Genomic DNA, 25,389 nt, shown 5'->3' with positions numbered 1-25,389 from the left:
GATGGGTCCTGGGTCCTCAATCAGGCCCAGCCCCAAAGGGGGGACCCCGTGGGGCCCATCTCAAGTTCTTCTGCAGCCACACCTGAACCCCCCATCCTGATCCCCCATAACCCTCCCCCTCTCTCTCCTGCAGATGTTTGGACAGGCCTCCCTGCTCCCCCAGTTGTTTGGCCATGAGCAGCAGGTCAGTATGTCTGCCCCTCCCTCTTCCCTGGGCCCAAAGTCCAGGGCTGGGTCCTCGGCCAGGTCTGAGCAGGTACAGGCAGAGCCGCCACAAGGGAGGATGGAGCCGAGGCTTGCACTGGTGTGCCGACCCTCCACTTCCTCCCCCATCACCCCAGTTCTCTGTGCCTCAGTCTCCTCTTGGCATGCAGGAGTGATCCAGTAAGGACCTGCCTACTCCTTGTTCTCCTGCCCACAGCCTGGCTCAGGCCTGGGTGCCTGTTCTCCTATACAGTGGCACTGAGCCCCGAGCCCCTGGCATTGTCCCACACAGAGTACCTGCAGGCCCTTCAGGGTGTTGGGGGAGCACAAGGAGTCACTTACTGGCAGAAGCTGCTAGGGATGGTACCAGCCACCTCACCCAGACACACGTGTCCTGTCCAAGGAAGTGACCAGGCCTCAGGTCTGAGACTGGAAAGCAAGGGGCACATGTGCGCAGCCCTTCTCTGTGGCCAGGAGTGGGCAAGAGACTTGTCCAAGGCCACACATTGCCTATGGACAAAGTTGGGCCTGGAGCCACACTTCCTGCTCCAAGCCCTGACTGGCCGGGCCTGCTCTTCCTGGGTAAGATATATGCTCCTCCTGAACACGTGTCCGTGAGTGTGGACAGGGAGCCCAGCACAGCCAGCAGCCACTGCCCCTCTACCTGCAGCAGGCTGTGTTGTGCTGACACTGGAGCTGCAGGGCGATCACTCACTCAGGCTGGCAGCCCTGGTCAGCTGACCTCCCCACCCCAGCCTGGGCTGTTGTTTTCATCTGCTTGTAAGGCAGAGCGAGAGAGAAAGGACAGAGATCTTGCATCTCTGTTGGATCGCTTTCTACATGTCTGTGCCTGGTAGGGCTGGGCCAAGCCACGCCAGGAGCCGGGAACTCCTTCCAGGTCTCCTACATAGGGAGAGAAATACATGGCCTATTTTTCAGTTGACCAGTAAGGTAGCTACTAGTCATAGGTGGCTGTTGACTGAGTGAAATATGGCTAATATGATTGGAACTGAAGTTATTTCTTATTCGTATAAACCCAAATCTCCACGCATAGCTCGCAACTACCATGCTGGGTGGCACAGACCAAGATCTTCCTCATCACCCACCTTGCTGTTGCACCTGACATGTCACGTCCTAAAGATGAAGGCCAGCTGGTCCAGCTTGGGCAGGTGTTGGATGCAGCAGTTGAGACACGGATTCCCACATCCTACATGTGAATGCCTGGATTTGAGTCCTGGCACTACTTTTGATTTCAGCTTTTTGCTAATACCCACCTGGGAGGTCGCAGATAGTTGCTCAAGTACTGGGGTCCCTAAGCCTCCTGGCTTTGGTCTGGCACAGCCCTGGCTGTTGCAGGCATTGGAAAGTGAGCCAGCAGATGGCAGATTCTCTGTAAAATATGTAGTGTAAAAAGCTCCTGGGAAAGGCCAGGATTGCGCAGCTGCAGCAGGGACTGGGCAGGGACTGGGCAGGGCTGGGCCCAGGCCTGGATCTGGCCGTCCCTCCCTCCCACACGTGCTACTTAGGCATCTTGTGTGTCCCCTCACCCTCCACCAGCCTAGGCGTCTTTGACCAGCCCGATTCCCAACTTATATATACTTTGTCACTGAGACGTAGGTCAAACAGCTCTCCCGGAACCCTGAGAGTATCTGTGTGGTGGACACACCTGTAGGCTCACCTCTCAGGTTTACACTTGCTGGATCCCGGACCATCATTTCCAGGAGCCATCTGGATGAGACACCAGTAGATTCAGAACGGGCACTGGTAAACACACTGCCATTCTCCATGCTACTGGTGGCAGATGGCGCTAATCAATCCTGCCACTGCGGCACTCCATCAGGCATCAGCTTCATCTCTGCCTCCATTCCAGACACCTGGCCAACATTCATTCTGTGCCCCTCAGCTCCCTTGCTCCTTAAATAAATATTTGGAGTGTTCTGCCATTTTCTTGCTGGCTATTCCTGGCAAGAGTTTTCCCTTACCTGGCTCTGCAGATGGGAAAAGATTGGATTGTAAGAAGATAAATGTCCGGGACCCATCCTGGAACTGCATTCCAACATTCAGCGCAGGTATTACTAATAGATTGTGGACTTCCGTTACACTGAGTTCAGACATGACTTCGCATCGACTCTCAGCCGGTCCACGTGGACACACGACACAGCCTGGTTAGCACTTTACAGTCTTCCAGGTCTCTCCCCTGCTGTGGGGATGGGGAGAGTAGGTTCCTGCAGGTGAGAGTAGGTGTTGATTCTTTTGTGGCTCCACCTGCAGACCCTATACGCTGGATGAGACGGGAGGAGGCAGGGGTTGAGCTTAGCCAAGCTCTTTTTCTGCTCACCCCTCCCCAAGATGGGCAGGGCTGGCTCCCTAATTCGAACCTTTGCCTGGACAGGTGCGGGAGGCAGATCTGAGCGACCAGTACGAGGCAGCCTGCGAGTCAGCCTGCAGCGAGGCGGAATCGGCAGCAGCTGAGGCACTCGACTTGCCACTGCCCAGCTACTTCCGCTCCCGCAGCCACAGCTACCTGCGGGCGATCCAGGCGGGCTGTTCGCAGGAGGAGGACAGTGTGTCCCTGCAGTCCCTCTCCCCACCGCCCAGTACGGGCAGCCTCAGCAACAGCCGCACGCTTCCAAGTGAGTACCCCGGCTGGGGAAGGGCCTCGTGGATGCAAGAACCTCAGAGACCAGGCCTGGGGGTGGGGTGGACTTCATGGTGGACTGGCTGAAACTGGATGGAGGGTTGGAGCTCAGAAGAAGGTGTCAGGAGACCTTGTTGGCTGCCTGAGAGCAGCCACCTGTTCCTAGGTGGAGCTCATGCGTGCAGGCAGGTGGATCTGCCTGTGGGGAGGGTGTGGATCTGCCAGGAAGGAAGAGCCTGCAGTGGGAGGCTGGGAGCCACATTTCCAGGTTTCCATCATTTGCCTTGTTCTTGCTCTGAATCCCCCAAAGCCAGCCCAACCACAGTCAGAGGCCCCGTGGGGGACACTCCCGATCCAAGCGTGGCCAAGGAAAAGGTTCAGTAGAGAGAGTGTTGAGCTTGCTGTGCTTGAGTCTGTAATCTGAGGGAAGAAGCGAGGCCCAGAGAGATGAGATAAGCCTAGCGCATGGCCCTGCAGGGGTATGGGAGGAAAGGCAGGCGTCGTCAGCTCCCTCCCCCACTCTCACACTTGACCCTAAGCCTACTGATGACCCACAGCAGTGCTGGTTGACCTCTTTTATTTATCCACTTTAAAGAGTCATTTGCTTATTTATCTGAAAGGCAGAGTTGGATAGAGAAGAGAAAGATCTTCTAACTGCTGGTTTATTCCCCAAATGGCTTCAGTGGCTAGAGCTGGGCTGATCCAAAGTCAGGAGCCAGGAGCTTCTTCCGGGCCTCCCAGGCAGGTGCAGGAGCCATCCTCTGCTGCTTTGCTAGGTCCTTAGTAGGGAGTTGAATGGGAAGTGGAATAGCCAAGACATGAACTGGCACCCATATGGGATGAAGGCAATGCAGGTAGCATCTCGGTGGCAGCTTCACCTGCAAGGCCACAGCATTGGCCTCTCGTGTCAGTTGATTTCTGCAGGGAGACAGTTGCTTCACGTGTTTGCCTGGTGTGTGATGTGGGCCCATCAGAGAAGGACCCCGTTGGTGCAGTATACAAAGGTAGTCATGGAATGAACCAAACAAGCCTTACTACCCTGTACTGATAATAACTGGGACAGGTCCCCCAAGTCATTCTAATTACTTTTAGAACTTAAGGAACATCTTTTGGATAGTAAGAGTCTGGTCTGATTATAAAACTTCAACCTCACCCATCTCTAGTCTTGTGTGTGCTCTTGTAGCCAGGGCCAGGTAGCTGTGGGCTGAGTGTGGCGGTCAGTGCTTCCTCCAGCCTTACTCGCCAGTTGTTGCCTCTGGGTCCTGCAGGTGGGAGGAAGGGGAGCTGGGACAGCTATGCTCTGGGCTCTGTGTGGCAGAAGTCTCATGCTGGCTGTCTCTCCTAACCCACAGAGCCCTCCTGGGCCATCCTTTCATGGATACGTGCCCCTCATTCCACTGCACCCGACTCTCCAGGATAACTGTCAGGATGGGGAGTGGAGATTCAGAGACTTAGTGATCCACGGCAATTCCAAAGCCCTTCTGTGCAAGTTGTTATGTGAATACTCTGGGTTGTGGACTAGTTCCTTTAATTTCAACCTTAGGTGGTTGTTGTTGTTCTTATTGTTGTTTTAATTGAAAGGCAGAGAGCCAGAGAAAAAGAGATTTTTCCATGCGATGGTCCATACCCCTAATCCCTGTAACAGCCAGGGCTGGGCCAGACTAAAACCAGAAAGTCAGAACTCCATCCAGGTCTCAGGAGGGGTGGCAGGGAGCCAAGGGCTTGAGCCAACACCTACTGCCTCCCAGGGTGCACTTTTACAAGAAGCTGGAATTGGAAGTGGAGCCAGGACTTGTACTCGGGTACTCTGATAAAGAATAGGACCCAACACCAGGCCCGGGAACATTTCTGGAGTGTCTCCTGCATTGGCAGTCATGAGCTTCTGGCCAACAAATACCTTTTGCAGACCTGAAGAAAGTTAGAGAGCTAGAGGTAGTTTTATGTCTCATGGGATCTAAATCCTTTGAGCCTAAGCTGCTCAATTTTGCACATTTTCTTCCTGACCACATTTTGGGAACAGGGAGCATTATGAAACAGTGAGTTCAGTTCTTGACATCCTATCTGAGCACCAATTGGAGTCCTGGCTGCACTTCCTCTCCAGCTCCCTGCTAGTGCACCTGAGAAAGCAGTAGCAGACAGTGCAGATCCTTGGGCTCCTGCCATCCAGGCAGTTCTGGGGTCCTGGCTTCAGCCTGGACCAGCCAGCCCTGCCTGGGTGGCTATTTGGGGAGGGATCACAGAAATGTCTCTCTCTTTTTTTTTTTTTTTTTTAATTAAAGTGTGGCTTTTCTCTGTTTGATCTGACTTCATGTGCCCCATGGCACGCCCACAGATACTTTGGAGTCTCATTGTGCCACTCTGAGTTATCGAGCTTCTGTGTGTTGTTTTGCCCTGCTGAGAACATCTACCAGTGGCTCAATGGCTATTTTTACAGTGTTAATGAAAAGTGTTACAACCATACCCTCCCTCTGAGCTGGTCCCCAAGCCATGTCTTGTCTCAGTTGGCCGTGAACTTGGTTCAGTCTTTGTCCTTGGGCTGTATCTGAATTTGAGAATGATTTACTGGTTGGAGAGGCCAAAGTTGAGACACTGAATGAGTTCTGGGCTCTTTCCTGTAAACGTTCCCTCCAGGCCAACCTTAGAACCTCCCCCTTCTTTCTCATAATTTCTTATCTATTGCAGCCAAAAGGAGACTGCTGTGGGGAACTCTCCTGTAATCCATTGGTTCTCCTCCTGTCCCCACAGGCAACAGCTTTGCCAGGAGATCTTTCCCTACCTAATCCAGGTTGCCTTTTTCCAAGCCTCCCATCACAGTTTACACCCTGTTACTCTGCAGTTAGTCCTGCAGTGCTACCTATGTTCCTTGTGAATTGTTTCCAAAGATACAGAGACAGCACATTTTCATTTAAAATGTTATCAGCTGCTCCTCTGTAATTCTGCCCAAATGTGGAAGCCCTCACGCAGGTCTAGAAAAGATTCAGAGAACCTATGAGCTACGGCCTGGCCAGAGGATGTTTATAAAAAGGAAACAGAAATGCCAGCTCACGCAGCTAGCCTGATTAGTGACCCTGGGCGTCTAGGTGTTTGAAGGCAGGTTCCTCAGCCAGCCACTGGGCAGCTGACACTGTCAGTGATTGGCCAAGACTCAGCTGCCTGGTTACAAAAGTGAGTTCCTAATCACACTCTCATTTAGAGCTCACTTAGAGTCATAGGATCCACGGACTGAGGAGTCCTCAGGCCCATGGAGCCTAACAGGGGCTGTCACAGCCCCTCTGCATCCATCAGCTCCATCCCAATAGTGCTGTGTGAGAAGCAAGCAGGTGATGACCCAGGCCCATGGTTACAACCTTTGCTCTGATATATGGGTGTGTAGGTCTGCTGGTTCTGCTCCAGCATCCCACGTCCTCCTCCTGGGGCCTCCTGGAGTCAGTGGCCTTGCCCAGGCACACGGAAGGGCAGCAGTGTGAGAGGGCAGCCCTCACTGCACAAGCACATTCAGGTCTGTGTGGGGTCACACCTGGTAGCATGCGACCAGTCAGGGCAAATCATGTGAGTCCCAAGTCAAGGTCCAGCAGAACACATTTTACGTTTTGTGGGAGACACTGGTGCTCACAGAAAAGGAGATGATTATGAGGAGGGGTTAGGATTTGAGGCCGCTAATTCCAGCAGTCCCAGCAGCCCCACCTATGCCATGTGGGTGAACTAGTTATCTTGGGGGATTTAGCCCAAACCAAGATAGTGCAGAAAAGATTATGTAGCAATGTTTCTTCCTCACACATGTTACAATTGTGCACCTGCTTACAGACATATACAGAGCCTTGTAGTCAATTCACACACTGGGAAAACAGGCGTCAGACACCCACCTGCTCAGGTCACACATCTCACAACAGCACAGCCCCCAACCCCAACATGCACTCATACCTATGGTCTCCTTTCAGCATCATGTCCCCATCACACCTGTGTGGGAACCATGCCTCTAGCAGGTTGGGGCCACTGAACACTTGACCTGCTAGGCTTCCCCTGCCACCCTCCTGGTCCTCATGACCAGGCATCGCAGCCTCCTTTTTGTGCCCTCTGGTCACAGCAGGTGAACTCGGTGCCCTCACAGGCTGGCCAGGCTGCCCTCACAGGGTTCTTTGTGCCCAAGTGAGAATACCCACCCCTTCTTAGTAACCTCCCTGCCTCCCGGGCAGTTTTTTATCTGTACAAGGTGCTTTATTTTCATCTGCCAGGGCTGCTGGAATGACATTAGAATTTGGTCATGTCCGTGTTGTGACAGGCACCCCTTGCACATATGGAGTCTTTCATTAGCGTGGAACTTGTTCAGTTGTGTGTGAAAACACAGCCTGCAGCCACCCTGGTTCCAGCCAGACTCACAGATGTGCCCTCATGGGGCCAAGGTCTTCCTGCAGGGGTCACCCTGTCCTCTTCAGTTTCTGCCTCCAAGCAGTGAGCAGTTATTGGGACCCTACCCACCATTGGCCCCTGCCAGGCTGAGCTCCTAGGCTGCTGAGGGCAGGAGATCTCTCTGTCCCTGGCTGGGTACAACTTGTGCTTAGGTGGTGCTCAGGCTGGGAGTGCCCAGCAAGGGCTGGCCCCTCTCCTGTGGCCTGGGCAGGGCATGGAGCCACCCACTATCCCTTCTGAACTGGCAGCACCCCAGCTGCCAGTGCTGCCACTGTCATACCTCCCCCACTCTGACCCAGATTCCACATTCCAGAAATAGCTCTGGCTCCAGCTGGAGTGGTGAGGGACACAGCAGCTTGGCTGTGTCTGTGGACCCCTCCCCAGCATGGGTAGTGCCTGGGAGAGGCCGGGATGCCCCTGCAGCCTTGGTCTGCCCCTGCTCTCTCTGAGCTCCAGAGAAGAGCCTCTTCCTGCTGCGCCCTTGTCCCTCCTCCCTTCTATGGTCCAGCTCCCCTGCCTCTCCCTCTCCCCGACTCCATCCTTGCTTTGTCTCCCCCACAGTCCTGGGCTTGTGTCTGTCTCCCACTCCCATCTCCTGTGCCCCTGCCATCTTCCTATGTCTCTCCCCCACTCGCTCTGGATCACATGGGAGGCTGTGACATCACCCAGGTACCTCACACATGGGAGAGTTGCTGGGCAGACCAAGGCTCCTGCAACTGCACTGTCTTCACCTGTGCACTCGCACACACATGCGAACTCCTGTGTGCACACAGGGGGGTCACTCTGGTGCTACCAGAGGCTCTGCATTGAGCCAAGGAGGCTGCAGGCTGGGGAAGCACCTGGTTCTAGCGTGAGCTCTGCTGTGTCACCCTGACTGGATCCCTGCCTCTTTGGGCCTCGGATTCTCCATCTGTGTTGTGAGGCTTGGATTTGGGGATCCCTGACCCCTCCCATCGGCTCCTGTCTGAGTCAAGGGACTGCTCATTCCTCCTTATGTCTCTCTTCTCTGATTCACTCCCTGCTCTCTCCCACATGCACAAGAAGGGAGGCTGACAAAATACGCTGTGGGTCATGATTGAATGCCCCCAACTTTCCCCCAGTCCCTGCTCACTGCCTGCAGGCTCCTGTTCGTTCATCCAAGCCCATCAGGGTACGGGGACCCTTAAGGATGTGCCTGTCCTGAGTTTGCAAATAGACTTCAACTCATGGGTCACCTTTGAATCCTGAAACTTGGGGTTGAGACTGGGTCATGTAGAAGTATGATCACTTCAGTTAGTGCTTCACCCCAATTCACCCAAGTACACAGCCTCGCAAAAGTCAAGGTCAAGGTAGGAGGTCATCCTGCCAGTTTCCCTCATGGGTCTGTAAAGTGGTGCACAGGATTTTCAGGGAGAATCATCCGACTGGCCTGGGCAGGAGCCATTGCTCAAGAGAGTGCTGGAGAACCCAGAAGAGCTTCCCAGAGTGGACAGTGAGGAACCGGTATCACCTCTTGCAGAAGCAAGTCCCATAGAGGGCAGCCCTTCCTCTCTGGGTTCCACCAAACCTGGGACTAGGATGGCCCTGGGTAATCGGGTGCCTACTGTAAGTTCTGCTTCTGGGCAGGCAGTTAAACCTGCTGGGGGAAATCGCGAACGAGAGTGAAGGACTGGTAGGCAGGCCTCCAAGCAACCCAAGGATTAAGACTTGACAAGTCGGGCCTGGTGCATTAGCCTGGTGGCTAAAGTCCTCACCTTGCATGTGCCAGGATCCCATACAGGCACTGATTTGTGTCTCCGTGACCCAGCAGGGGAAAGATGAGTGCAAAGGGCCTAGGGTGGGAAGGCACCTGATGTGTATGTGACAAGTAGGGGCCAGCATGGCTGCAGCTGAACCAGGAAAGAAAAACGAGATCAGAGGAGGGCTGGACCTGACCACAGGCCATTGAAAAGACCTTGGCTTTTGGCTCTGCGGGGGGAATCATTTCATATATATGTGTGTGTGTGTGTGTGTGTGTGTGTGTATAAAATCAGAGTTGGAGGCAGAGAAATCGTCCATCTACTGGTCTAGTCCTCAGATGACCACAATGGCCAGGGCTGGGCCAGGCTGAAAGCAGGAGTCAGGAACTTTCTCCAGGTCTCCCGTGTGGGTGCAGGGACCCAAGCACTTGCAGTGGCCGATCAGCAGGGAGCTGGCTCGGAATTGGAGCAGCCAAGACTCAAACCAGCACCCCTACTCAAGTGCATGTGAGGAGCTTTAACTGAAGGCAAGAAGCAGGTAGCACAGTCATGCCAGGCTGATGTGTCGTTGGCCTGCAGAGCTGGTCACAACTGGAGAGGTCCTGAAAGCAGGGTCCACAGGGCGCCTTGGCTGTGTTGGACACAGAGGCCAATGAAGAGCAGCCAAAGGGGTGACGAGAGGGCGCCTCTGAGCAGCAGGGGACAATTCTGGCCACCAGAACAGTGATTAGCTGGGAAAGCCCTGGGAGGGGAGCCTTGGGGCCCAGGCAGGGTTTGGTGAGCTCTGAGTCCCATCCATGCCCACCTTATCCTGCCAGGATAAGGACCCCAGTCCCAGTACACAGTAGGTGCTTCCAGGTCTGAAATGCCATCAGGAGCACCTGCTGAGCCTCCTAGCCCCAAGGGTCTCTAACTTGGTAACCTGGCACCTGAGTTCTGTCCTGCCCACCCGACCTGGCAAATCCTGCCTTCGGCCCAGATTCTCCTCCCAGGATTGACGTGAAAGGGAGAGGAGGGGCGTGTCCTTGACTTGAAAGGGAGCAGGTGGGGCGACCTCGCAGGCCGCACTGCCTTGGGTGATCAGGGCTCCTGCAGGTGCGCCGCGTGTTTTCCTAATTAAGAGGTTAACACGCCGAGAGCCGGTGTAGTGCGGACTGGCAGGAGGAGGGATGAGGCGCGTTTAGCGCAATGGCGGCTGTACGGTGGCTCAGGTGGCTGTCGTCGTCACACTTTCATGCCGAAGTCCCGACCTAGGTGCTGTGTCGCCTCTTCAGCCCGCATAGGACCGCACGCAGGGCAGTAGCGCGAGGGCGACGCACCCCTGCCCGCGTGGACCCCGCCTGCTGCTTTAATTCACCCACGAGGAAAGTGGGGGAACTCGAATGAGCTTCCTGTCCGTGGCTGGACCGGGATGAGCGCAGCCAAAGCAGGGCCCCTGGGCTCGACCCACGCAAGAGGTGAAGCAGCTACCTCAGGGTGGCTCCCAGGAGCCTCGCTTTTCCCCCAACCCCAGCCTAGTGTCGCGGGGGGGGGTGGACTCTGAGAACTCCAGTCCCGAGCGGCCGCCGGCACAGAGCATGCGTCCCGTTCCAGCTGGAACCGGTTTGGCGGAGCGGTTTGAGGGGCGGAGCCCTCCCCCCCTTGCCACCCCTCCTCGTTCCGACCCCCTGCTCGGGCATGCGCGCGTGTCGACGTGGGCGCGCGCTCCCTTCTCAGCTCTCCGTCCTGGGCGTGGGTGAGAGCGAGTGGCTCGCGCGCCTGCGCGCCGGCCCAGCCGCGTGCGCGCCGGGCCACGTGCCGAGCCGGCTGCGCGCGTCCCCGACCGGCCCGGGAGTCCCCGGCGACGCGCGCGCGGCTGACGCGGGGGGCGGGGCGGGGCGGGGCGGGCGTGGGGCTTTAACCCGGAGGCCCCGCCCCTCGGGCGTACAAAACCGGAGCCTCGGGCCGGGCCGCGTGAGGGAGGAGGGTGAGTGCCCGCCACTGGCCGCAGCTGCCGCCAGTCCGTCCGTCACTCCGTCCGTCTGTCTGGTCCACGTCGTCGCCGCCGCCGCCTCCTCAGCCCGGACGCCCGGGGCCCGCCCAGCGCCGCCCGGAGCAGCCGCGGCCCCGCGAGGAGACGGGCACCGCCCCCGCCCGGCCCTGCCCCCGCCCTCTTCCCCTCCACCCCCACTCCCGTCTGTCTATCCGTCCGTTCGTCCGTCCGCTGCCCCCCACGCTTCCGTCCTGCTGTCCGCCGGCAACCCCCCGGCCCGCGTCCCCGCTCCGCCCGCCTCGCCTCTCCCTGCCTCGCTGTCTCTTTGTCTCTGCCCTCGCGCTCCTCGCTGCCCCTCCCTCGCTGCCCGCTCTCGGGCCCCGGCACACGCACCTCTCGTCCCTCAGAGCCTCCCTCCCCGGGCGCCCCCCGTTCTTCGGGACTGCCCTCGGTGCACCCTCACGTCTTCGGGGGCCTCGCCCTCGGAACACCTTGCACTGTCCCGCAGAGGTCCCCTCTGGTCTCTCCACATCCTTTGGAGGGTCCTCCCTTGCGTCGCTACCCCACGTTCCTGGGATCTCGCCTGCTCTGGGTCCTCCATTCCTTCAGGCTTTCCGTCTTCTGAGAATCCCCCATCTCCACTGGGACCTCTTAGCTCCCTTGGGGGCCTCACCTTGGGACCCCCAGCTGCCTGCTTTTCCCTTGGCTGTCTTCTGTCCAGACCTCCCAGCACCCCGCTTCTCTGGCTTGGGGCCACTGCTTTGCCCTCCCTGCCTCTCGGAGCCCCCGTCTATCTCAGGGGTCCTCCATTTGAGGCTGCTCTCTTGCCTGGGGCTCTTGCCCCTCTTGCTTCTTGCACCTAGTCTCCTGTCTCCCCGTCTCTCTTGTTCCCTTGTTTCTTCCCTCTCCCCTTATCTATCTTTGCCGGCTCTCTGGGTCTCTGACCCCATCCGGCCCTCATGGCTTTGTGTCTGGAGCTCTTGAAGCAATGTGAGTGGTGGGGTGTCCGGGTCGGGCCGGAGTCGCCCGCAGGCTGGCCGCGGCTGAGGCTCCGTGGGGTTTGCGCAGGGGCAAGGGCTGGTGCTGGGGCCTCCCCACAGTGGGGACAGGTGGGGGGATGGGGACCAGGTGGGGATGGGCTGGGGGTGGGGGAGCTTCCTGCGCTGAGGCTTATGCTTTGGCTGCTTGAGTGTGTGTGGAAGGTACCACGGGCCTGGCATCTCTGCTGCCTTGGCCCTGCATGGCCTGGCATTTGTGATTGCTTGTGGGCAGGCCTAGGCTATTTTGGAGCCTGCAGGATGTGATATCACTTGGGCGTTTTAGACCTGGGTGGGGGCTGTGTTCTTGCCAACTTGAGTAATGATCTTTTGTGGAGGGCAGGGGGTGCAGCCTCCCAGGCAGCTGGCTGCAGGGTTTGGCCAGAACTTTGCAAGCCATCCCAGTGGGGCAGCAGAACAAGGGTGTGTGCTGCCTTGGTCTTGCTGAAACTATTTAGACTAAGCAAGGAGTGGGACTGTCCTTCGTGTCCTACCCTTCAGGCACTGGGGCTTTGGTTCTGCCCTCTCCAGGGTGTGTGTGACTTTGAGTGAGACTTTCCCCCTCTCCCAGCCTCGGTTTCCCCATTCCTAAAAAGGAAATAATTGCGTGTACTGGCCCAGTTGGCAGTCGGAGATCCAATGAAATATGTGTCTGCTTTGTGATTCACTGGCGTGTCTTTGAGTTGAGCTCCAGAGAGGGGGAGTAGTGTGCGTGTGGATATGCAGCTGGCTAGTCCCTACCAGATCTGAGATAGGGACCTGGCCAGCAGACTCCACTCCCGCTTGCCCTTCAGAGAGACACCTGTGCATCCCGGAGCAGGTGACAGCTGCCTGTCTTATGCCCTGGTCTCATGGCAGGTAGTATATGAAGATCAGCTGGTGGGCCCACCTGCTGGAAAACCTGTGTTAGGAGTCAGTTTGCACCATCCCATTGTTGCTTCAGGGGAGGCCCTGGTTGGATCGTGATCAGTTGATAGTTGTGATTCCCACACCCATGCTTCCCTGTAGAGGGGAGCCTCCTGCCCCCCAACCCCTCAAGCAGAAAAAGACTAAGCAGAGAGCTGGAGTCTAGGTTGTCCGAGAACTTAGGAGCAGGGATGTGATTGCTGTGGGAGCTCCTTGTTTGAGGCCAGTAGTGCGTTGAAGACCCCTGTGCTGGTGTCAGTCCTGTGCCCTGGTTTGTAATGACAGTCTCTAACATCCATGGTCTTTAGCTGTCTGTGATTGACATATTACCTGGACTGCTCCACGTGGGAAGAGGGGAAGGCCTGGTCCCTGATCTGGAAGGCTGTGTTCCCAAGTCTGGTGCTCATGTCTTGCCCAGTTTCAAGGAGGTCACTTTCCTTGGGCTTCCAGACTGTAAAGATGGGAGTAACCATTCTCCCAAGACCAATGCTGAGATTATAGCATCCCTGGGGGGGAAAAAGCGCTCTGCAGGGCAGGAGGCTAGGGTCCTGTCCTTGGGCCTCTGTCTTTCTTCAGGAAGATAAGCTGGATGGTGTGATCCCTCCAGCCCTTCCAGCTGTGACCTGTAACTCAAGGGCCACCTATTGATATTCATGTCTCATTTTACCTTTTAAAGTGCACCTCATCACAGAGGGAGAGTGGAGAATGCTGTCTGCTGGGTGCTGGTGATGTGCTGGGGGGGTGGGCTGCAGGGGTTTCTGGGCAGAGGGATCAAGAAGGCTCTGGGAGGAGGAGGGAACGGTGCTGGTGACTGCTGTGTCTCTTGTAGGCATATGTTTCTGTCTGTTACACTGTTCTGGAGGATGGAGGCAGCATGAGCTGTTACTGTCTTTCATTCACTCCCTGCTGGTTCACTCCACAAATGTCCATTCCAGCCTGAGCTGTGCCAGGCTGGAGTCGTAGCTGGAACCCGGTGTAGGTGGCAAGGACCCACACACTTGGGCAATAACTTACCTGCTGCTTTCCAGCATGTGTCTTAGCATGAAGCTGAAATTGGCTGCAGGGCTGGGATTTGAACCCTGACACTCCAAAATGGCATGCAGGTGTTCAGAGTGGTGGCAGCTGTACCACCTCTGCTGCAAACGTCTTAAATCAGTTATCTGGATTCAAGATGTTTATGTTCATGCTAAAGGATGATGGTGAAGATGACATGTTCTAACCAACCTGACACACAGTAGGCACTTAGTCACTGTGCTCTTTGCTCCCCTGATAATATCTGGGTCTCCTTTTTCGTGTGGGACCGGAGACCAAGCCTGGTTTTTTCCTCCTACTCCTGTGGTTGAGTTTCAGGTAACAAGGAAAGCACCTTCTGGCTGTGCTAGTAATAATGAGACTAATCCTGTGATCACTGGGAACTGTATGAGGCACTGTGTGATTTGCCAGGCTCTTTCTATTGTTCCTCACAACAGTCTTGGAAGGAAGTCAGAAGCCAGGGGAGTTCTCTGCAGTTCCCAGGTGATGAAGAATAGGGGGACCGGAGAGGGACAGGAACCCCGCTTGGGCACTCCCAGCAAGGCCTGGGCTGGCTTCGAACCAAGCCTCTGTCATGGCGTTCCTCCCCACAGCCCGCAGCTTCTCCAAGGAGCTTGTTTCTTCCTGGTTGCCTACCCCTCAGGACACCTTCTCTGGGTCTGGCATCTGCTCTGCGAGGAGGATTTGCTTGACATTTCCTCAGCGTCTGAGCTCATCGCAGACTTGGGAAGCTGGTGTGGGGCTGGGTAGGTTGTGAGTCACATACACACACACACACCCTGGCGCGGGAACCAGATGTGCTCTGAGGCCCCTGCCAGAGACCTGCTGGAGACACTGGCCACACATCACAGGCTCCACATGCACCTGTCACCAAAGCTCAGCTGGGCTCAAATGTGTTCTTGCGCTTTCTGGGGAAGGCTGCAGAGGTCAGTGACCACCCCTGCCCTGCCCACGGGAAAGACGTGGCCTGGCCTTGGCTTGTGTTGTGTCTCTTTCTGGTGCCCTTCTCTGAAAGGCCACCTCTGAAAGATACCACTTCCTCCAAAATGCTGTACTAGATACTATGACCTTTACCTACTTAGAGGGTGACTCTAGTAGGTCATGTCCCCATTCTGCCTCAGTTTCCTCATGTGCTAAGTTCAGGTTCCTCATCTTCATGATGTTCAGATTCACAAGCTATATTTCCAGAGTCTCATGGGACAGGTCTTGGAATGGGCGTCTGCCTTGAGACCAGCCCTTTGGAGCATCCTGGTGCTGAGAGCCTGGTGGAAGGCTGGACTGGAAATCTCCTGCATCTGGACAGCGGCCTGACATGTCCCTGCCGTGTGGCCTTGGGTTGGGTTGGGTTGGATAACTGTGCCTCAGTTTGCTCCCCTGTCAAATTGGGGCGGAATTCTTCACCCCACCCCCCCCACCACCACAGTAGGTTACTCTGAGGATGAGAATGTGTGTGATGAAGGCCACTCAGAAGATAGCGGTTATCACAGTCATCAGCTCTATTTTGAGCAGGATTGGCTGTTTCCAGAAGCAGGCCGCCCTTCCCTGCCTCGGTCCTGGTAGGCACCGTTAGGCCTGGCCACGGTGGGAGCTGTGGAACTGAATGTGGAGTGTGACTGCAGTTTAGTGAGGTCAGCCAAGTGTGATGTAAATCCCTCTCCAATCCCCAAGTCTCAGTCCTGGCTGTGGCTTCCTTCCTCCCTCAGCTGGTGCTAGACTTGGTTGTGCTGCTCATCACCTATTTGTGGAAAGCAAGGTTCGCTTAAATTCCAGGCTATTTCCTGTGTCATGGTGTGGGGGCAGGCCAAGAGCCAGCCGACACATGTGAGGTGGCAGCACGTGACTGTAGCGCAGGGCCAGGCTGGAGTCAGGGCACTGTGTCCACCTCCCAACCCAGGCTCCCACGCTTCTGGCCAGTCCTGGCCTGGGTCAGCAGCAGAGACCAGGCATGCCAAGGTCTGGTGCAGCAGGCAGCTGGTTTCCTAGTGGGAAAAGGACAAGGGAAGTGACCCAAAGTGGTCCATGGCAGACTCAACTCAGTCCGGAACTGGACTGGGCTTGGAAAGCACTGAGGGATGAGGAGGAGCAGACACAGCCTCTGTCCTGGGAACTTAGGGAGACAAGGCCTACAATCATGAGAGACTATGTGACAGTCTGTAATTAAGTGTCTGCTGAGGAAAAGCATTGTCTGAGGAGGAAGAAGGGAGTGCGTGCCAGAGCAAACAAGAGCCCTTTGAGGGGCTGGAGCTGCAGAGGCAGCAGGGTGGGGCTGACATTTCGGTTTGTTGTAAGGCAGAGGTGGGGGGTGAGTGGGAGGGGCAGGCTGGAAGGGAGCTGTGTTTAGGGAAAGGCGTGTGATTGATTGGTGCATCTGGGGAGGGCTGGACAGGCTGTGAGGGGCCCGGTGGCCCTGGGATAGCATTGAGGAGCCATGAGAGGCTTTAGTGCAGGGCTAGCGCAAGTGGAGGACTTGTTCAAGAAGGTGAATCAGACTGGGCAAATCAGAATGAATAAAGAATGAAATGACGATGACAGGGAGGAGGCCTTGCAAGCTTTTGGATGAGAAAGAGGGTGAGGTTTGGGTGGGGCCTGTGGCAGTAGGAAGAGCCAGATGGGGCAGTGGAGGAGGTTGTGCTGCCAGAGAGCCTGGCCTGGGCCTGATTGGCCTAAGGAAGGGGAGGATGTTGGGTGTTGTTGGTTTGAGGCACAGTTGCCAGTCTGAACACATTCTTAGTGCACCTGCTCTATGCCAGGCTCAGCGCCAGGGGCTCTACTGGTGCCCTCAAGCCAGAGGCAGGTGGACTTACCCTCCCTGTTTTGCAGATAAGGAAAATGTGACTTAAACCCAAGGCCAACTGTTTGGAAGCTCTGGCTTTTCCCATCATTCAGCTCTGTTCTCAGCAAGGAAGCTCCTGCTGGTGGAGTCCCAGAAAGGCAAGCCTTCTTGCCGTTTGATTCGAGACCCACCAGGAGTGTCCGCTGGGGAAGTCATACTTGCGTACCAGCTTAGAGCGTCTTTAGGGTGGGAGAGTAAGAGGAGCAAGGAGCCTTCAGCCCAGCCATTTCATTGAGCAGGCTGCAAGACAAGTCAGAGCTGTGCCATGTGTGTGTCCAGTCCAGCAATGGGCGCGTCCATGACTGGACCCATTGGAATTCTCAGACCCTCCAGAAAGACTGTTCCCTGGCCTAGCTGAGGCATTAGTCACCGACAGGCAGGCAGGGACTTGTCCCGTGGTGCTTATTACACAAGAGAGCCTGGCGATGGAGCCCAGGTCCAGGCTGCAGCAAGGGATGTTCATTGGACAGAGAGCAGATGGAGCGAATGGATATTTACCAAGTGGCCACTGTGGTAGACACCAGTGGTAGATCCCAGTTCACACTCAAGAAACTGATGACTTGGCCAGGGCTCCACAGCAGCCAGTGGGCTGCATCAGGCAGCCTCTGAACCCCAGCTATGCCACAGGACAAGCACGGCTTCCACAGCCTCCCTGTTCTAGCCCTCCTTTTCTCCAATAAGCACCACTAGCATCCAGTGCCATTCTGATTTGGCCCCTCCTTGCTGAGCCCAGGTGTATGAAAGGTCATACTATGCCTGGAACCAAGGTTTTCATACGAAAGTCAAGGCAAAGGTTTTGAAGAGTGTGTCAGTGTTCCTGTGGAGCAGGGGCAGCCTGAGAAATATTTGGACGTCAAATGATGAACTGGTGTGCTGCTGTTCTGTCCCTTTCAGTCTCACTAATTCATTTGATTACCACACGCCAGATGGTTTATTGTAAATTTGCCCAGTCTTGTGTATGTTCATTCTTTTTGTTTTCAGAGTGTTGGTTCTGGATCTTTCCTCTTTGTTCAGCATGTTTTGATTTGCAAAGCTCTTGCATCCACATTATCTCCGTAGATCCTCTGTATGACCCTAGGAGGCCTTTAGAGTCTTCAGCCTCCAGAAGAGGAGCCGTGGTCCATTCATAGCAAACACCATCCTGGGGTCACCCACTGAGCTGCTATTTATTCAACACATATTTAAGTGTTGTTTGTGCCAGTCAGAGCCAGCTCTGGGGAGTCACTGACATGTAGAACGGACGGAGACTGACTTTTTGCCCTCTATTATGATCTAGGCAGGATCCACCCTGGGATTCCAACCCTTTGTTCATCCCACAGCAAACGCCTTGGCTTGAGCCTGTGGCTTGGATCTGCACTGAAGGGACCTACACCCCCAGCCTAGAGCATCCCGGTAAAGCAAGCCAGGTATACAACTCTCCAGATTGGATTTCACAGTGACAAAAGATAACTTAACTTGAAGCTATCTACTTTTATTTAAGAGAATCCGTTTGTTGGTTTACTCCCCACATACCTGTAGTAGCCAGAGCTGGGCCAGGCCAAGTCTGGGAACCGGGAACTCAGTCCAGGCTGACTGTGTGAGTGGCATGAACCCAGTCACTTGAGCCCTCACTGTTGGCTGCCTGGGGCAAGAGAAGCTGGATTGGAACCTAGGCAGTCCAGTGTGCCATGCTTAACCACCAGGCTAAGTGCCTGCCCCAGGAGTTAATTATTCACAAGGAGGGAAGGAAGGGCATCCTAGCAGAAGGCCATCTGCTCCTCTCCCTGGGGAACAAGTTGCCCTAGGCCTGCTCCTCCTAAGATGCCAGCCTAATGTTGTAAGGCCTCCAAATATTTGATTACAATCTGCACAGGTGTGTAGCCTTATGGCCATGTGCTGGACTGAGGACCCTTGGTGCCTCCTTTAATATTAGATGACTAACGACAGGTCCTAGGATGGCAGCCCTGCAACCAACACTGACTGGCCTAGCTCCCTCCCATCTCCTGAGTAGGAGCGAAAGCTAGGAGGCAGGGGCTTGCCAGGATCTATCTCATCTTGAGGGAGCCACGCCTTCCCCCATCTTTCCTATGCCATAAGGCCAGGTTTTTCCTCAGGGTCTTCCCCAATCCCCTCAGAACCCTAGAGCTACCTCATTCTGCTCTCAGAAGCTGCCCCATTGCCCTGACAAGCTTAAATCCTGGTACCTGAGTCCTAGGGGATGGAGTCTCAGTACAGTGTGTACTTTTTATTATTCAAAATTATCCTATTTGGGCCCGGTGCAATAGCGTAATGGTTAAGGTCCTTGCTTTGAACACGCCAGGATCCCATATGGGCGCTGGTTCTAATCCCAGCAGCTCCACTTCCCATCCAGCTCCCTGCTTGTGGCCTGGGAAAAGCAGTCGAGGACAGCCCAAAGCCTTGGGACCCTGCACCCACGTGGGAGACCCGGGAAGAAGCTCCTGGCTCCTGGCTTTGGATCGGCGCAGCATGGGCTGTTGTGGCCACTTGGGGAGTGAATCATTGTGGACAGAAGATCTTCCTCTCTGTCTCTCCTCCTCTCTGTATATCTGCCTTTCCAATAAAATAAATAAATCTTTTATAAATAAATAAATAAATAAATATTTTTTTTATTTGAAAGGCAGAGCAACAGAGAAAGATTGGTCTGATCAGTTGACTGATGCCCGAGGCTGGTCCAAGCCAGAGCCGGGAGCCAGGAACTCCACCCATGTCTCCCAGTGGGTTCCGGGGACCCAAGGCCTTGGCCATCCTCCCAGACACATCAGCAGAAAACTGGCTTAGATGTGGAGCAACCAGCACTCAAATGGACACTGTTGTATCTTGGTATCCTGTGCTTGAGTTTTGTGTATGTGGTAAAAATTAATTTTTATTGGAAAATCAAGTTATGTGGTTAAGCTTTTCAAACTTTAAAAATAAAATCCCCAATAGAAAAATCACCTGTGAGTGGGCTTGAACGCAGCCACATCTGTCACACCCTTCTACCAGGTTCTTCTCTACTGTGTTTATTTTTTTCATGCACATCTGTCTCTTGTGAGTGACCAGATCTATGCCTCCTGGTGAACGGGTGGTCTAAGGGTGGCCTAGGGACAGGACGGTTGGGCTGTCCACTGTGGTCACCATAAGCAGCGCTGTGGTGACGTTCCGTCAGTGGACGTGTGGGGCTGCAGGAGCAGTTGCTACAAGGGAAATCACTGTCTCCAGGAGTCCGTGCACTTGGGTTTTTGTCAGATGTTTTCAGCCGCCACATTTTCTATTCTTCAGTGTATATTCTTAAAACAGCTTGGATTCAAATTCATTTTCTTGGTTCAAAAAAAAAAACCCATACTGTTCTAACCCATGCTGCGTCAAATGAGGCCAGGTCCAGAGAGGGACACAGATTGGCAAATATCACTTAGTTCAGCCAGGGAGGTGGCTCTCCAGGGTCAAGTGCAGGTGGAAGGAAGTGACAGATGAAAAGAGGAGAACTGGACTGGAGGGAAGGCAGGGGTGGAGTCAGGGAGGGGGAGGGGATGGTGTTCCTGGTACTTTGGAACCTGTTTGTGCCAGTGCTCCTGAGAGAGGCTTGCCCCCTCCCACTCAGTCCTGCACAGGCCGCTCCGGTGCGCACTGCACCTGCTTGGCAACAGCTGGACAAGTGAGCTCACTCAAATATTTACTGAGCTCCTGGGTCCCAGGGCTGGCTTGACCACTGTGTCCCTGCCCTTCTGTGGACCTCAGTTTCCTCATCCAAGTGGGTGGGAGGCTCAGTCCCACCATCTCATGTCACTGAGCTATGGGGAAGATTTGGTAAGCTGGCGTGGCAAGCTTGGTAAGACAGGTGACAGTGGTCTTAGCCAGGGCTCCACTTGCTCAGCAGGTTTGAGCCCATCCTCGATGGACTGCTTCCAGTCTAGTTAGCCCTTAGCTGGATTTTTTTTTTCAAGTTAGATTTTTAAATGTTTATTACAAAAGTGAGGGGGTGGAGATTGCAGACCCATCTGGACCCCTGGGAGGGGGCTGGGAGGAAGGAGGCAGAGTGGGGGTGACATTTGTCTACAGCAGGGTGGGGGCGGAGGTGAACAGAGAAGAGGGTATGCTGCTCCTTACCGTCAGACTGCATGAGAGACTGCTGCTCTGAGACAGGGCTGGGATCATATCCAGGGTTTTCTTGAACTTTATGTCCCCGAGGTGGCCGGGACCTCCAGGAACCCTGTGGGACAAAGGATCCTGGACAGCAGACGGAAGAGGTTGCTCAGGAGACCAGCAGGATGTCTGCAGTGCTGCCCGTGGGGTGGCCTGGGGAGTCTGAGGGTCGGCTGGCTCTGCAGCTCCTTTTTAGACCTAGTGGTGACAAGAATGAGGAAGGGGAAGTTCTGTCATTCTTTTCAGGTTTATGACGTTATTTAAAATCACTAGCCTGGGTCCTTCTTCCCATTTTACATAGTGAAGCTGACCTCCCAGGTATCCCGTGAGTCTGGGTACTTACCAGGATGTGGGAAGCCAGGCAGCTCTTCCGGGCCTGCGCTCTCACTCTTTCCCAGGTCGTCCCAGGCTTTAGTTTCAGTTTGGGGTTAAAAACCAAAGTGAAAGAAATGTCAAAGCAGGAAGCAGCTGCTTCAGACCCAGCCCAGGCTGGGGACGCTCTCAGAGAGGAGCCAGTCTCTTTCCTGCCCACGGCCTCCCTTCCTCGGGAGGCCTGGTGAGGGCCAGGCGGGGCCCTTTGGGGAGAGGCGCCAGGCCTCAGACAGGCGGTGGCGTCCAGGAGGCCCGGCTGCTGCTGTCTGGGAGACAGCCAGTGGGACGGGTTCCCGGTGAAGTCAGCTTCGCCCGGGTGTGGTCCCAGCCCAGGCCCAGGTGAGAAGCTATTGCCTTTTACACTCCCGTTCTTCCTGGGCACGGCTGAGCTGGGGCCAGACCCATGCCAGCCTGGGAAAGAAGTCCTGGCTGCCTGAGTCCAGCTTCCACAGAGCAGGTCGCCCTCCATGAAGGTAAGAGACGGGCTCTGTCTTCCCTGGGGAGACAAAACTTCTGCTCACTTAGGGCCTGAGCATGGCAGTTTCCTCTGGGAACCCAAATGGCCCAAAAGTCTGATTGTTTTTCTTGTCTTGACCCCAGTCCCTAGCTAGGGGCAGGAGATGGTGGAACAGGAAATGTGGCTTCTCCCCTCTGGTGTCGCTGAATTTATGGGTGGCCTGGGGCAAGACTCCTCTGTACTTTGGCTGTCAGAGCCTCCTTCTCTGGCAAGTGGGAGTTCCTCCTAGTTGTGTGCTTTGCATGGGATCAGTTTTTGTTTCTGGTCAGATATCCACCACAGCTTTGGTTGGCCCGTGTTTCTCAAAGGTTGGCTGTTCCCTAACTAGCTGCAGTCTCAGATGCCTACTCTGTTTTTTCCGAGAAGGCTCTCAGACCAGCCAATGTAGATACAGTGTGGGCTCTGCTGCTTCAGCAGATAGGGCTTTCATGTACCACTCCTCTCCTCTGCACACTCTCAAGATTCCTGAGGGTACCTGCTGAGACAGTGGGTGATGGGGTAGCCATGTGTTGAATGACTGCATTCATTAGCCGCACCGCCATGCTGGCTCCTTGGAATGGGGAGGATGGCAGGCCCGGCTGGAGCAGCCCGCATCCCAGAGGTCTTGGGAACCTGCAGTGAAGGGAATAGCTCTAGGGTCAGACTGGCGGGTGGGGTTCAGTGCTGGGCTGCCCTCTGGAGCTGTGAGACCTTGTACAAGGTACCTTGGTTTATCCATCTGCAGGACAGGGATATCACCTGATGGGAGTCTCAACATGAGATCAGAGGAGCTGTGTGGGGAGCACTGGGCACAGTGCTCGGTACAGAGGAGGCACTGAGACACCCTAGGGCCATTGGCCATTGGCCAAGTGCAGCGCTCTCTTAGGGAGTGAGTGAAGGCAGGCTAGGAGAAGGTGAATGTAGGGGACTCCCAAGCTGAGTAGGCCCAGGTAGGTGGAATTTGTAGAGGAGAGAGACGGGCATGCTGAGACAGCTGACCTCAGAGCACCAGAGTGCTACCGGGGAACCTGAGGTTTGATGGCAGGGTCATTGCTCTGTGCTGTTTTCTGTGGGAGTAGTGGTGAGGAGCCTGTTACTGAGTGTCCTGTGAATAGACTTGATAGTTGTAGCCTGCCCGAGAAGCTACCCACGCTTCATGACGTGGCTGCAAAGGGGTGTGGTAGTAGTCGGGGTGTTTGCCTCCTGCAGTCAGCAATGGGGGAGGAAGAAGGTGGAGTTAGCACAACTTTCTGACAGCTCCAGATAAAGCCGGGTGTCTGGGCAACTTCACAGGAGGTGTGTGTCTCAGTGCCTGGAACAGAGGCGGGGCGGTGAGGGGCGTCTAAGGTTCTGGACCTCCACTCTTTGCTGTCAGTCAGCTCTTCTCCACTCAGAGTACCGAGGAGAGCAGAGAAGATTGACTCCCATCCAGTCTGGAGTCCCCAACAAGCAGATAACAGATGAACCAGATTCCATCTCTGTGTGCTAAGAGGGATCCCTGGAGTGTGGACAGGAAGGTCACAGTCCAGGGCCAACTGGGACAGCAGGTGTCAAAATGCTGAAGTGGAAGGAGATGGGAGAGTTTGGTATGTGGAGGGACAGGTGACATCTGCAGCCAAGATCAGGTGGGGCCCTGTATGTCCCTGCTTAGCCCTGAGGCCAGGAGCTCTGCCCAGCTGTAGGAACCAGGGATGTCCTCACTGTGCCAGGGGTTGTGATAATGAGAGACTACAGCTGATTTTGTTTTAAAATTAACATGAGAACTTGCCAACACTGCTAGTCTCCATGCTAATCAGACGGCACCAAGAAACGACAGCATGCCTTGTTGATAGCTAGTTTTCCTTTCACGCACGGCGTCTTGGTGTCTCGTTGCTGAGGGAGACAGAATCAACTATTACTGCCGTTTTCAGAGGTGTGATGCAACGGACAGGTGAACTGATTTGTTTGAAATCACAGCACAGGCAACATTTGATGCCATTTCTGTTTCACCACACTGCCTCTGACTAGGAAGGCCAAGAATCTTAGAATCTGCTTTTTACCAAAATTATCCAATCAGAACGATAAGTTAAGCAGTTCTAGTATTGCATAATGTACTATTAATTGTGTTAGGGCAATGGAACCAAAATGCCCTTTTTTCCTACTTTTTCTATATCATGTTCCATATCTTGTTTGTAGATGGTTCTAGTTTTTTTCCCCTATTCCCACACAATTCTCCTCTCAAATTTCCCAATTCTGTGCCCTTGTATACCTCCAGTCTTGATTTCCTGTTTGGATTCTCTGTCTCCTGAATTTCAGAAGAGAGATTACAAACAGATTAAGTCAGCTGCTGCTCACATACACATTTAATGCACTTCAGAAGTAGTTTTAACAATTTTGTGAGGTTTGGATATGGAAATGAGAAAAACATCAGAGTAATTGGATAATCACTAGGTTCACTGTAGGGAGTTCCTCAGTACATTATTGACCAGTACACGTTTTTTAAATTGTAATAACCTCCACATAACATAAAGAAAAATGTGCTGTCCTGTCTGCTTTTCAGTGGACAGTTGGAGACACTAGGTGTATTCGTATTCTGCAGCTGCCACTGTGTCTGCCTATTCCCATACTGAACGTCTGTTTCCTTCAACACTGACCCCCTGCACCCACCGTCCTACTTCCTCTCTATAGACTCGGAGATGTCTCTGAATAATTAATTCTTCCAGTGCTGATGAATTGTCCATGTTACTACACAGCCGACCTTGCACATGGCTGTGGCCCAGGAGGGTGGTGACAGGGCTGATGGTATCCAGAGGAGCCCGTGGTGGCTGCGAGGAGCTGCCTTCAGCATCCCATGGAGGAGGCAGGGTGATGGGATGGCGACAGCTGTGCAGTCTCAGGACCAAGGCTGGGTCTTCAGGGAGCTACGTACTTGCTGTAGGAGTTAAGCCAAGTCTCTGTGCCTCTGTTCCTCAGCTTCTTCCTCTGGGAAATGGGATAGTACTTCACAACACATGTATGTCAGACACTCAAATGGTCTTCCCTCTGCAGCCTCAAGATCCTAGCCCAGGGCTGGTGTTGCTTCAGAGTAGGCTGAGTTGCTGTCTGCAACACTGGCATCCCCACATGAGCATCGTTTTGAAGTCCTGGATTTTCTCTTTATGATCATGCTCTCTGCTCATGTACCAGGAAAAATAATGGAAAATGGCTCAACTACTTGGGCCCCTGCTACCCATGTGGGAGACCTAAGTGAAGGTCCAGGCTGCTGGCTTAAGACTGACCTAACCCTAGCTGTTGTGACCATCTGGGGAGTTAACCTGTGAATGGAAGATCTCTGTTTTTCTCTCTCTCTCCTCTCATTCTACCTTTCAAGTAATTTTTTTAAAAGATGTATTTATCAGGGCCAGTGTGGTGGTGTATCAGGCTAACTCTCTGCCTGCAGTACCAGCATCCCATAAGGGTTCCAGTTTGAATCCTGGCTGCTCCACTTCCAATCCAGCTGCCTGCTAATGGCCTGGGAATGCAGTAAAGGATGGCCCAAAAACTTGGGTCCCTGCACCCACATGGGTGACCTGGAAGAAGCTCCTGGCTCCCAGCTTTGGACTGAGCCAGACTAAATATTGCACCTACTTGGGTAGTGAACCAGCACAAGTAAGATCAATCTCTCTCTCTCTGTCCT

At 54.5% G+C, this 25,389-nt stretch overlaps 1 protein-coding gene across 5 annotated transcripts in view; it reads left to right on the top strand.

Moving 5' to 3' along the window:
* Positions 1–25,389, top strand: part of DLGAP4 (DLG associated protein 4) — a 157,561-nt gene that overhangs the window by 96,240 nt on the left and 35,932 nt on the right. The window contains exons 6-7 of one of the 5 annotated variants that reach the window (XM_058679637.1): positions 134–184; positions 2,597–2,837. In XM_058679637.1, the coding sequence (XP_058535620.1) occupies positions 134–184; positions 2,597–2,837 (292 nt within the window). Of the gene's footprint in view, positions 1–133; positions 185–2,596; positions 2,838–10,264; positions 10,425–11,378; positions 11,930–17,589; positions 18,154–21,573; positions 21,712–25,389 lie in introns of those variants that run through there. The other 4 variants (XM_058679639.1, XM_004585782.3, XM_058679640.1 and 1 more) reach the window with 4 other exon arrangements.

The sequence above is a fragment of the Ochotona princeps genome, chromosome 22, assembly GCF_030435755.1.
Source record: "Ochotona princeps isolate mOchPri1 chromosome 22, mOchPri1.hap1, whole genome shotgun sequence".
Lineage (NCBI taxonomy): Eukaryota > Metazoa > Chordata > Mammalia > Lagomorpha > Ochotonidae > Ochotona > Ochotona princeps.
Note: the sequence above shows the minus strand (reverse complement) of the source record. Positions and strands in the feature narration are given on the sequence as shown.